The sequence below is a fragment of the Callorhinus ursinus genome, unplaced genomic scaffold (genome assembly GCF_003265705.2).
Source record: "Callorhinus ursinus isolate GAN/ISIS: 27379988/994484 unplaced genomic scaffold, GSC_fseal_2.0 scaffold13, whole genome shotgun sequence".
Classification (NCBI taxonomy): domain Eukaryota; kingdom Metazoa; phylum Chordata; class Mammalia; order Carnivora; family Otariidae; genus Callorhinus; species Callorhinus ursinus.
Window position 1 is genome coordinate 38,770,986 of NW_027397075.1, and position 14,224 is coordinate 38,785,209.

The following is a 14,224-nucleotide window of genomic DNA, read 5'->3' on the forward strand; positions in this document are numbered from 1 at the left end:
CTCTAGCTGCTATGCTTGTTGGCTACATAAAGCTAATAGCCAAGGGTGTTAACCTGCTCAGGGTAAGAGCCCCTGTCCAGGGTAGCCCACATCCAGTGACCACTTCATGAGGAAGCAAAGGACCAGCTCTCTTGCCTCAATTCAGGGCCATGACAGCTCTGGAATTCCCTGTGGGATCAGCTAAGGTCCTAGTAGTGACTACACAACAATTTAACTTCTTCCACTTATGTTACTCCCTTATAGGTGCTTTTTCCTAGAAAATTCCCCAGTAACCCTCTTGTATACAAACCCTGCCTCAGAGTCTATTCCCTCTGCAGACATAAATTCAAATATGTAAAATGCCAACTTTCTAATAACATAACCGGTAAGATTTGAAATAACATACAATATCATTGCTGCATAAATAACTAGAGATAAATATTATACACATGGAAATATTTATTCATGCATAAATAAACTTGCCGAGGTTGGAGGAAATGATGAGGGAGGCCAAGATAATGGAATACCTAGCCTGGTGCTGGAAGTTAGCTCTTCCTAAGTGAAAGAACAACTGAGGCTAGAATAAGGGAACCAGCGATGGAATCTCAAAGCCTCAAAACTGAAAGAAGAATGACAAGTACAGGTCTTGTGGCATCAGGTAAAGACTGCTGGAAGAGAGTGCAGAGATCGTCTCACTCCCAATCCTTGTAAGCATAATGGGTCACTTGCCTGCTCTGGGCTTCAGTTTCTTTACCTACAAAATGATGAGGTGGTGCAAGATTATTTCCAAGTCTTATCCTATCCTAAAACAATATCCTATAATTATAATTTAAGACTCCCTGTCACTGACATGCCCCTGACAAGTCTTCTTTATCCTTGGTATTTTACTTAAACCTAAAATTATAGTACTCTATGTGTGTGCATTGGGGGAGGGGCATTGTGTTAATAAAGAAATTCAGTAAATTAATGTAATTTGTAACAGTACTAAACTAAATTACTAAATGTCACTTGAAAAGAATGAGTTTTTCATGCTTCTGCAACCCTATTCATTTGTTTCTATGTGTTTATATTCACTAAAAGTACAATGCTTTTTACACCCATTTTGCATTTAAAACATTCAATAATCAACATTTCACATGAACCAAAAATCCTTAAACATGTGAACTAGAAGAAAATGCTGGAAAAATTGAGGTAACATATTAGTAGAACTTTAGCTTTTCTTTAGACTGCTCTTGGGTGCCCTTTGACTTTACAAAATAAATTAGTGTCCATAGTGACACAAGAACATCACTATCCCATAATGCCTTCATTATTAACACTCCTTTCCAAAATATAAGATCTAACTATCCTGTGAATTTGCACCTGATGCCAGTGGGCTGGTTAGGTAACTGCTGGGATCTCAGCCTAGGCTAAGAGAGATTCAGAAGTGGGTGGAGGTTTCAGGCAACGGTAAGCCCAGAAATAAATATCTACTCTTCCAAGTCCAAAGGGGCACTTGCTTGTTACTTCTGTGGTTATAATCATTGCCATTACCATCAGTGTTTCCGCTCCTTCTTTCCTAATTGACCGAATGGGACACAATTCCTGAAATCTGGCTTGAGCACAGTATAATTTCCTGCTGATACCACTGCCTGGCTGGTACAAATTATAGTAGAGGGGCATGTGTACAACACACATATGGAAGTTACTGACACCCCAGAGCCAAATTCTTAATAGTTCACAAATTCATACTGGCACTTCCCAGTTGTTTATGCAAGATGTTTAAATCCACTCACTCAAATTTCTTTCCTTGTTGTCTTTCCCTTAATTAATATTGCTGGGGGGGGGGATAAAAAAAAAACCCTCAAGTGCTCGTTTGTTTTCCCAGAAGCTGAGGAACGTTGACACAATTCCAATGCCTTTCATAATTACTGGAGATGAAAAAATGAATAGTTTATGATGCATGTCAACGAAATTGTTTCAGGAGACAAACTTTATTTTTCTAAGAATAAGAGAATACAAATAAATTTACTCTAAGAAGAACATGCTTACATGCCTCTGTTTTAAAGTTCAGCTTAGACTTATTGATAACAAACATAAATCCTAGACTTCTAAGCAGTCCTACAATTCTATAGTTTCTTTTGTCTTTAATTGGCTCAAGAAAATGCACACTATTACTAAAAGCAGATAGAGACATTGTTATAAAACTCAGCAGCTACATTTAGGTCAGAATAGGGTTACTGTTAAACACACAGCAACACTAATCTACAAGGTAGGTAGAAAATAAATCAATTGAAACAAACTTTCCAATAAATTCTAGATTTATGCTGAGTAAGCGGCTTAAATCATGATCACTGGTTAAAAATGACAGTCTTTTTGTGCCCTGAGAATTCTGGGAGATTAGAGGAAAAAGTGATTTTTTTCACTAAAATATATTCTGCCTTATAAAGCAATGAGTTTTGCCTCTCATTTATTCATTGGAAACATACTATCTAAAAGCAAAATAATTAGCATTTCTTCCACTCTTCTTAATACCAATATTGTAGGGACGCCTGGGTGGCTCAGTCGGTTAAGTGGCTGCCTTCAGCTCAGGTCATGATCCCAGGGTCCTGGGATCGGGTTCCGCATCAGGCTCCCTGCTAAGCAGGGAGCCTGCTTCTCCCTCTGCCTGCAGCTCCCCCTGCTTGTACTCTCGCTCCCTCTCTCTCGCCTATGCTCTCTCTCTCTAGCAAATAAATAAAATCTTAAAAAAAAATACCAATATTGTAGCCACTAAGGCCCTGTGTTTCTTGAACATGATCACTTTCATTATTGTCTTCAATTTAATGTCAGAATCCACTCATAAAAGCACTCTGCTTATTATGAATATGGGGGAGGAAAAGGGAAAGTTTTAACTCTGTTATTCTCAGAATAGAACTCTTCCTTTTCTTAAATTCTATCCCTTCCTTTCTCTAAATTTCTTTAAATTTTAATAAAAATGCTATATGGTCATTTCCAAAAATATTTATTGAGCCCCTACAATAATAATGATAATAGTACAACCACCACCACAATAATACCTAAGGTCTATCAAGTGTTTCCATGTGCCAGGCTCTCTTCTATGTGCTTTACACATACTCTCTCGTTTATCCTCATAGTTTCTCCATGAGATAGAGACTGTTACAGACATCCTCATTTAACAGTTTGGGAACCCAAGGCCCTGAGTCCTTCAGTGATTGGCCCAAGAAGGTCACACAGCTAAGAGGTGGTGAAACCAGATTAGCAAACATCCCATTTCCACAGATGCGTTAATATGCAGGCAACGGCAAAGCAATTAGTGATAATTACCTGACACATCAAAAAATGTCTGCGCCCGTCCGGTCCCTGCGCTGCTGAGAGCAATGCATTCGTAGGCACCTTCATCAGACAAAGTGACATTTTCAATCTCCCAGTTCACACTGGCAGATTCTCTGGGGTAACAAAAGAGAAATCTTTTCAGTTATAACAAAAACAAGGCAAAGCTGAACGTGGTGACTCCACTATTTTTTTCTGAAATATTCATTATTAACACATTAACGTGAAGAACAATGTAAAAATAAATGGATTAAACTGCAGAGTTCTTTATAGCTTAGAAGGACACATCTTTTAATTAGAACATTAAGCCTTCTGAGTAAAAGGCACAACAAAGGCAATAAGATATGGAGTTTGTGAATTTCTTTAGGGAAACATTTTCTGGCTGCGTCAAAATATAAGATAATGAGTTAATAGAGAAACACTCCTTAAATCCTCTCTCCTTCCATATTATTTCCAGTTTGGGGTCATGTTCGGTGGGGGTTCTTAGTCAAAGCAAGTCAACCAGGTAATTCATAAGTTTGAAAGTAGAAAATAGACTTTTGGATTCCAAAAAGATAAGTTCTCTTTAACTTTCTTATGTGTAAGCTCCACATAAGGTTATAGAAACTATCTGGTTCAACCTGTGTATACATTGAGAAAAGAAAAGAAAATTATCAGTTTTATTATCAAACCTGTCATTTAGGTTAAAAAAATCCCTTTGCTATAATAGTTATCCATTCATTTAATAAATACAATTCTTTGTCCTTTAACACTCTTCAAATTGTTTCTCATTCTCTGGAGGTGTCTTAGTAATAGATATATTTAATCCTAATAGATATTTAATATCTAATTAATAGATAATAGATAGTTATAAGATTCTAGTAATCTACAAAACAGGCATTATCTTATTTTAAAATATAATTGAAAATCATAACTATTTTCATAATTTTTTTCTTACATTCACCCATAGCTATTTATAACCTTAAACATTCAAGACATAGATGAGATGAAAAGCCTATTGCAGAGTCAAGACACCTTCCACTGGAGTCTGAAAGTGGTGTGAGATATAATATCAGTAATGACTCCAGATTTCTTGCCATCCAGACAAACCATAACTGTCATCAAAAAACCATGAAGAACTTACTGCGCTCTTAATGTGTATTTAGCACATTAGACTTTGTAAGAGAAAGTGAAGTCATAAGTTCCTGTCATCAGAAAAGTGAGAGAATGAGCAAAGTCACTGTTCCATATATTTTAGTAACTGAGAATATTCATCTTAGTTAGTTTCTTTTCAGTTGTGTATGCATTAGATGTCAGTGGTCTTGTCACATTCAGAAGGAAAGGGATTATCAGTTGACTCTAACCCCTAATGATCACCTAAGCTATATCTTTTGTGCTTAATAGCAGTAAGCTGAGTCCAGGTTTATAACTGTCATTGTCTAGGAGGTACTGGTAAGTTCCGGGAAGGCAGGAGTTTGAAATACATACAGTCATTTGTGTTTTCTGCAATGCCTACTTCACAGTCAAGCATGTATTAGGATTCATCAAAAACTTAGACACATGGAAATTTTAGACAGATAGTGGCAGTTCTTCCAGTCCCAAGTCCTCTGTTTTAGCAACAACTAAGTTGAGATTCAGGAAGAAGGATAAGTGATTTGTTCAAAGGCACAAGGCCAGTGTTGGATTGCTTGAAGAATATTCTTTACAGTGATACTTGCTCCTCTCTTATTTATGAAATATTACATGAAAATAATTCTCTTGTATCATATCGTCTTCTCAGTTAACATTAAAATTATATGGCCACAATAAGAAGTTTTGAAGTCATGGCCTTTGGAATAAGGAAAGAACATGTCAAATACAAATGTGTCCTGTTGCTCATGCAAACTAATTCTCTCTTACATCCCCTAGTGACCATAGCGACTCACATAACAAAGATTAAGTCACATGTCCCAAGTTGTTAGGAAATCTAGGGCAGGGACGTGTGAGTGAATCGGGGTGAGAGTATCAATCCATCACCACCCATGCCAAATTCTGTCTTTAGCCTCTCACAACCAAAGAGCTTAATATATGTCAGCAAGGCTTGTCAGATCTCTGAGCCACAGAACTGGAAAAATGAGAGAAAGAATTCTTGTGGCTTACCTCCCAGGAATTGTGTGGAATTAATGAATTAATGTTTATAAAGAATCTCAAGTGTCTTTGAAATATGTTACTATTTAAACATGAAGCAGAATGATTTGATTTCATCAGGAAGTTATGTAGCTTCAACATTTGATACCCTGGTCAGTTACGTTGCTGGTTATTAAACATGGAGCTAAGGGAATCATCAAGATATACAATATAAAAAAAATAGCAGGAAATAATACAGTTCAATCTTTAAATAGTGGAATTTTTTTTCTAAAGCTTTACTGAAGATTCCTGCCAGAGTTTTTGTTTAAAATGACCCATAAAGAGATAAAATAGGTTAATGCTGTCAAATATTTAGCATCTTATGGAAGTTATTTATATTAATTAACAGCATATAAGTTTTATAAAATAATTCCTAGAGTTTTTGCCAAATGCAGTTTGTTTCATTAGTAAGTTAAAAAAAACAAACATTTTCCAGAAATCATCTCCCAGTTTTCAAGGTCTACTTAATTTTATCATAGATTATATTTATCTAAAAACAATCACCCATCTTCACAAGAAAGTCAGTGCCTTCTTGTCCACTCCCATTGATTGCTAAATGCAGTAGCCACACATACTCCCACTCCACCCGTTTCCCCCAGCACACTCCCCTCCCTTAACCCCTCCCCTTCCCTTCTCCTCCAGCAGTGCTGGCTTCCTTCCTATCTTTCTTTCCCACATGCCAGTCAGCTCCAGCCTTTGCGCATCTGCATTTACTGTTCCTGTTGTGCAAATGCTTTTCCCTAGATATCTGCATGACCATCTCTCACCATGTTTAGGTCTTTGCTCAAATATCCCTTATTTGAATTTTCAAATTGCAACTAAGCCAAAACCACATGCACCCCATCTACCAGAATTCTCATCTCAATTAATCTGCTCTACATTTTGCCACAGCACTTAATTGGATTTACTTAACATAACACTTTAAATTATGTTCAGAGACTTGCTTGCCCCAAGGCCAACAAAGCTTAAACTTTTCTCTTTTGCAAGGACCCTTCCAAGATTTGGTACTTAACTTTATATTCATAATTTTGTATTGTTCATCTTAACAAGAGATCCTCAAGGGGCACCTGGGTAGCTCAGTCAGTTAAGCGTCTGCCTTTGGCTCAGAACATGATCCCAGGGCCCTGGGATCAATCCTACACGGGCTCCCTGCTCAGCGGGGAGTCTGCTTCTCCCTCTCCCACTGCCACTGCTCCCCTTGCTTACACTCTCTCTCTGTCAAATAAATTTTTTTAAAAAACAAACAAGAGACCCTCAAGTTATATACAATTCAGATTCTATAAAACCTGAATCAACCCTTGCATGAATTCTAGCATTTATTAAATTAAGATATTATATATGTTTTCTGTCTTTCTCCATTACAATGTAAGCTCCGTAAGGGCACAGACTTGTGTCTTGTTTTGTTCACTGCCATATTCTAAGACTATGAAACAAATGAGAATTTCCAATGAAAAAGCACATTGAAATAAGTATCTATTTGTATTTAGATGTTTAATTTTGTCTATAACTGGTAATAAAAACATGTACGCACTTTAAATACTGGTCTACTCCAAGTGTAAGTCCATTTCTGACAAAGCTCAGGGTAAAGGGTAAAAGACTCTCAACAGAGCAGGGAATTCGACCTGGCTGCAGATAGTATCCTGGGGTTTTCTTGGGCATTGTAACTTTGGGAGCATCTAGGAAGAAAAAGAACATGGGCAACAAGATCACAATGATATTGGGTACCTTCCTGTTAATGCATTCAAAAGCTTCATACTTTAATTATTCCAGTAAATCCTCTGCATTTCAATTAATCTAAATCACTAAAACCCACTTTAATTATCTTTCTTTGTTCAAACTTATTAATTTCTGGATCTCTCCATGGACCCCTTACTAAAGTATTCATTAAATCTAAGACTCTATTTTTAAGACACATTATTTTGGGGGCCACCAAGATAGAAAAGAAAAAGCTACCAAATTAGTTACCATACTTCATCAATTGTAGAACCTATTTTTATTTCAAAAATGTAAATATATGAAAAGAACCCACATGCCTTAGAATTGAATGGGAAATAATGGGAAAAGTTGATTTTTAAGAATCCAATAGGTTTTATAGCATTCAGTATAGGGGCTAAGACAACTATAAATGATAAATTGTTGTCCCTCAATCCAATACTACAATATTAGAAACCATAAAGATTTGTGTATCCACAGCTCTAGCTATAACTCTAAATTTTGATCAGAGTTGTCATTAGCCTTGAGAAATAGCACAAATATAAAAATTGAAATGCTATCTCATGTCTCTAAATAATCCCTAATCTGTGATCTTATCTCTATATCATAGCAAATATATGAGTAACTAGCTTACCAATTAACTATCTGCCAACTTATCACATAAAGATAGAACCATCACCAGTTGTTTACAATGAATTACTGTTCACGAAGTAGGTTTCTGACAATCATATATAAATATTTAACCCATTTGGCCCATTTAGATAGCTTGATCAAATATTACACATGTGTGCCAGGCTTTTTGGGGGGGGTGGGGGAGTAAGAGCACCAGAATTTCCCAGCTCCAGTTCTCACACTGAGTGAAGCAATCAAAATTTTCAGATCTGCAATCAGTGAGACTTAACATGAAACTTTGAATGTGCTTTTTATGATTAAAAAAATTGTGTTACCTAAATATAAATGCCCATCAATTCAATAACCCAGTAATAATGTTAAGATATTATTTTTTTACTTTATATTTCATTATTTTAGGACCACATCACTCCCTTAAACTATCAATACTCCAGCGTTCAATAAAATGATGTCTCACCTGGGATGATATTAGAGAAGGAAACACTCGATACCCTCTGGAAAAGATAATCATCCTTATCATAGCCTGTTACTTTGAGAAAGAAAGCTTCATTTGGTGGTATAAAGTCAGAAATATTCCACAAACCATAAGGTTTTCGGTCTGGGTAGTATTTAACAGGAATTGTCTTAAGAGAACTGCCTGAGATACTTAGAAGTTCAAGACGATCTACTCTGGCTGGGACGGAAATTCCAGAAGTATTCAGCAGCACATAGGTAGGTATTCCTACGGGAGAAAGGCTTTGTTATTATTTACAAGTAACATGCAACTGAGGTCATATATCAAATAAATTTTTGCATTATAATAATAGATAAGTATCATAAGTATGAGTACTACAAACTGTCTTACAAATTGTGGCTTAAACATTTACAGAAACTTTGGAAATCCTAATAATTATTTTTATGGTATTTTAACAGTATTTATACATGGAAAAACTAGAATTGTGAATACTGTGTTACATGATGTTTAATAACATGAATATTTCATTTTTAAAGACTCACTATTTGTATCTTTCTAGTAACTGAAGCAATAAAATAAATGAACAACCAAAAAAAAAAAAAGAAATTTGAAGAGTCACACTAAGATTAAGCATTTTTTAGCTATAAAACTATAATCTTGCATGAATAAAATAAGAACAAGCTATAAAAAGTGGCAATAATTTTATCTTTGAATGTACAATACTATATGATGTCCAATTTTTTTAGCTCTTACACACATAAAATCCACATTTTTCACTTTAACAACAAGGCAATTTATAGATGTTAGTAAAAAGCCTCAATATCTAGATCAGTAGTTTTAAAAGTTCAGCAAGTTTAGGAATCAACTGGGGTGCTTGCTACAGTGCATATTCCTGGGTCTAACCTAATTCAGTTCTAATTCAGGAGATCTGGGGTGGGTCCTGGGAATTCTAATTTTTAACAAGCTCTCTGAGTAATTTCAATATCACTGGTCTTGGGACTAGACATTGAGAAAAAATGACTAGGCCAAGAATACAATCATGTTTAAAGTAAAGATGCTATGTTTCCCAATTTTGTTAAATACTACAAAATTATAAAATCACAGAGTTCGAGAAATATTTTGCACTTGGATATCTACCATGTCCATTTTGGTAATATGTACATACAAACCTTGCACCGGTCTGCTGACTGTTTTTTTGAAGTCCAGGGTGGGCTTTCTAGAAAAACCAGCTCGGAAATCAATGGTACTAAGGCCAGTGATGCGAACAGAGTGCCTTCCACTGCTAGAAGTCTGAAAAATGTTTAAAGAGAAATCCCATCAGTTGATCCAGGTTACCAGTTAAAATAAACACTAACCAGTAGGGGAAACTACAGAGTGTTTAATTAGGACTGATGTCCAATAACTGAAGTTCTGATCTGGGTGTTCTAAACTTAACTGGGATTCTACATCTTAAATGCAAGTTTTATAATACTTTTCCCAAGGGACCGCCCTAAAATAAAATTCAGTAATACACTGCAGGCCAATGTTAAAAGATATAGGTGTTTAGTCACCAGTGAATAGCCCTTAAGTTAATCTGTAAAAACTCTGTGAGGATACAGATCTTTGTTTTGTTCATAGTGATTTACATAGTAGATGTTTAGCAGTATCGATGAAATGAATGAATGACTAAATCTTCTCCCCTAAACACCATCCAGGTTTGATTCTGGGAAATATTTCCTTTTTTTTTTTGCCTCTGGGAAGAAACAGCTAGGACAAGCACAAGAGCTGACCACTATCCAGATTTGAGCCAACCAACATCCCCAGCTCAGCAGTGTCCTTGCCAAGGCACTGGGTGCTCGAGACACAAATGTGAATAAAACATGGTCCCTTTCCTCTAAAAGCTCATGGCTGGTGAGGAAGACATGGAGAAATAGAAATCTTTAATATTATGCAGTATTAGAAATACATAAAAGGTACATATAAATACATAAAAGGAACAGACTAGCCTATAGTTACTAGGATGATGACTGAACTAAATATTGAATGATAACTCAGCACTGAAGTGACTCACATGTGCATAAATAATAAATAATTTGGATAAGGGCCACAGGATAAAATAATAACACTAATGTTTATTGGGCACTTCCTGTATGTCCAGACTCTTTAAATATATTGGCTTATTTAATTCTCATTACAATCCTATCAGATATATATCATCATTATCACCATTGCACAGATAAGGCGATGGGGCACTGAGTCATTAAGTAGCTTCCCAAGTTCACGAGGCTTCCTAACTACAGAGGTGGGGTTTTATAATGGAAAGGTCAGGCTCCAGAGTCTTCACCACAGTGCTACATTGTCTTTCAAGGGCAAGATAAGTCAGAGTTAGGAATGCCTGGGTGGCTCAGTTGGTTAAGGATCTGCCTTTGGTTCAGGTCAGGATCCCAGGGTCCTGGAATCGAGTCCCGCATCAGGCTCCTTGCTCAGTGGGGAGCCTGCTTCCTCTGCCTGCCGCTCCCCCTGCTTGTGCTCTCTCTCTCTCCCTCTGACAGAGATAAAATCTCTAAAAAAAAAAAAAAAAAGATAAGTCATAGTTAAGTCAGAGTTAGCCTCTACCTCAGTATCTTTCAAAATATAACCTGAGGAGCACCTACATCTACAGCTACACAAAATCACTCAGGTTTTCTCTTAAAAATGTAGACTTCTGAGCTCCAGCCCAGATTTATTGGATCAGAATCTTTGGTGAGTGGAGTCTAGGAATCTACATTTCAAAAACCCACCCAACATTTATGAATAAGAGTTCACCATTATTTTATTACATTTATCACCAAGATTTTCTCTCAAAGTAAAATGACCACATGATAGTAGCATTAATAGAATGCATTGGGAATATATGTGCCTATTTTATATATGATTATACATAAAATTTTAATCTGGTGAACAGCCAGATTAAGCCACACCATGATTAAAAACATGCCACCTCCAGGGTTCTGCAAACTACACAGCTTTCCTGAAATCACTGTGGTTCCTTATTATTTAGCAATGAGGAGAGGAAAGATGAAGAGATATGTCCCTTTTGCTACCATATTTTTTTCTCATTAAACAGAACATGCAAAAACCCCAAAAGAAAAAAAAAAGGAAAAGGAAAGTGAAGGGAAAGAAAAGACCCATATCTCCATAAAAATAGGTTTGTTGTATTCTTAGTGTAAAGGATGCTGCTATTACTGCAGCCCATTTTCCTAAGGGTTACAAAGGACTGTATGTGCAATTGTAGGGGTCTCAGTACCACCACTTATTCTATTATTTCTAAAGAAAAATGTGTCATGAATTCCATATAATAAAGCAAAAAAAGGGATGGGGAGGGGATATGGACCATGATCCAATTTTATCTTTTTCTTTTTTAACTAGGCTCCATGCCCAATGCGGGACTTGAATTCACAACTCTGAGATCAAGACCTGAGCTGAGACCAAGAGTCAAATGCTCAACCAAATGAGCCACCTAGGGGCCCCCCATGATCCAATTTTAAAATCAGGATTTCCTAAGGGTTATATGAAACCTTACTAAGTCTAATTTCAACTGTTTTAGATCACATAGTGCTTTATTGAAGACAGTATTGCCTATTGATTTCATGTGAAGACAATCAGGAGGGTCAATATTATGATGACTTGATTTATATTTGTTCACTGACATCATATATCATTACTTGCCTTGCTGCTCAGAAAGTCCCCTATGATAAAATGGCTGTTGAGGTTACCAAGGGTATATATGACCCATAATTTGCCAAATGACTGCCATCAAGTGTTAATTATCTGGCAAATGTTCTGTGCACATATCAACTGACAATGAGTCTGTTTTAAGAGTGGTGCTTTATAGTTAAGTGAGAGGGACGCCTGGGTGGCTCAGTCGGTTAAGCGGCTGCCTTCGGCCCAGGTCATGATCCCAGGGTCCTGGGATCGAGTCCCACATTGGGCTCCTTGCTCAGCAGGGAGCCTGCTTCTCCCTCTCTCTCCCTCTGCTTGTGCTCTCTCTGTCAAATAAATAATAAAATCTTAAAAAAAAATCTAAGTGAGAAAATTAGAAATTACCCATGCTTGAAAATATTGCATTTTCCATTACTAACCAATACATTAAAAATAAAGCAGAGTTGATGAATAGGGAGCTCCTTATAGCCTCTATAAAATTATTGTAAAATAAATTAATTTTGATATTTAAAATATACTAATTAACAAAGTATGTTGAAATAAGGATGTAGTTTTCCTATTCTCCGAGCAATGCCAAAAATATGAAGGGTAAAATATTTTAACTTCATGTTTCTATATTATACTATAAACAGTAGGAATATCTGCATAGAATTTAAAAGGGTTTGTAAATAAAAGATATTTCTGAGTAAGTTTTCATGCAAAATTATATCCAACTCTGTATTAATCAGGGTAATGGGAGCAAAGAACATCACCAATAAACCAAAATTATGGTTTAAAAAAATAATAAAAATAAGAAATTTAAACTGTTAGTTAAAAATGGCCTCTGACACTCATGCATGCATTTATCATTCTTCAATCATTCTCTTAAAAGAATTACAATAATACTTGGATAATATTTTGGGAACACAAAACATCACATTAAAATGTCTTTATAAGAAAGTGCCATAGGGGCACCTGGGTGGCTCAGTTACTTAAGCAGCCGACTCTTGATTTCAGCTCAGGTCGTGACCTCAGGGTCTTGGGATCAGCCCCACACAGGGCACTGTGCTGAGTGCAGAGTCTGCTTCTTTCCCTCTCCCTCTGCCTCTGCCTCTTCCCCTGAATCACAAGTTTTCTCTCTCTCTATCTCTAAAATAAATGAACAAATCTTAAAAAAAAAAGAAAGTGCCATAGTTTACTTTATAATTTTAGTCCGTTTTCTTAAGGTAAATTATTATTTTAGTCTGTTTCTTAGCTGAGCTCCCTTTTTCAAATATTAGTGTTAATAAGAACAAAAAGTCCTATTAATGATGGTAAAATGAACGAGGAAATGGACAAAGGGGAAGAAAGAAAATTAACATATACGAAATACATGCTGTACAAGGCTATCTTTTATATAAATAATCACTTTTGATCTTTACAAAAGCCCCTGTATGGGAGTATATTATCCTAATTTCACAGATCAGGGAGATTAAGTAATTTGCTCAAAGTCACAGATACAGCAGGTGCCAGAGCTGTGGTATGAACTCAGTGAGGCTCCAGGAACCAATTTCAATAGCCACCCCATGCTTTCTCATGATTATTGCAGTGGGTTTGATTATGCTGGTTTTAGGGAATACACTAAAATAGGCTGAACTGCTCTACCTAGTAGGAGAGTAATGTGGAACTTCTGAGACTATTCAGAGGAGAGAAGCAGGGGCATAATGGGAGGAAAGGAAGGATGAGGGTAAGGAGAGAGCAGAAGGGGACAAGGTGCTTCAACACATAACACCAAACCTACATATAGTTAAATCTACTAAACGCACAAAAGTCTTATTATTAGTGGATTTCCTGTGATATTTTTGATGAGGCTGAGCTTTGCCCTGCATCAAAGTACAGAAGTTATAATCAACACACAAATAATCAGGAGACAAGGAGACCATAAAAAAGTAAGCTTTCAGGAAACTCCAGAAATGCTGGCAGAAGGCTCTGGACTCTCACATGTTATGGACATAGGGGGTTGGAGAAGAACCAATCGTATGAAGGTCTTGGAGGGACAAAGAATATTCAGCTAATTCTGCAGTTGAGTCAGAGAGGTAGTCCAGCTGTATATTCCTTTCCTTTCTTTTCCCCTTCAAATTAGTCTAGCTATTTTAGTATCATTTTTCTTTATATATAATAAAATCAGTAAGACCATAATTACTGATTTAATGTTTTTCTATGTGGTCTTTATATCACGTAGATTTATATCATGTGGGTTATTTGAATTTGACTCCAAAAAGCATCTATCCACCACAGAATATCTTGAAGTATCATTTCTGCACAGAGCCACCCTAACCTCATGGCTTCTGC

The 14,224-nt window shown here is 36.3% G+C and overlaps 1 protein-coding gene across 1 annotated transcript in view; it reads right to left on the reverse strand.

Annotated features, from left to right (window-relative positions):
- Positions 1–14,224, reverse strand: part of HMCN1 (hemicentin 1) — a 489,046-nt gene that overhangs the window by 267,069 nt on the left and 207,753 nt on the right. Inside the window, exons 7-10 of the mRNA XM_025877925.2 lie at positions 9,403–9,523; positions 8,237–8,500; positions 6,968–7,112; positions 3,286–3,407 (exon numbers count right to left, since the gene is read on the reverse strand). Of these exons, the coding sequence (XP_025733710.1) occupies positions 3,286–3,407; positions 6,968–7,112; positions 8,237–8,500; positions 9,403–9,523 (652 nt within the window). The remainder of the gene's footprint in view (positions 1–3,285; positions 3,408–6,967; positions 7,113–8,236; positions 8,501–9,402; positions 9,524–14,224) is intronic.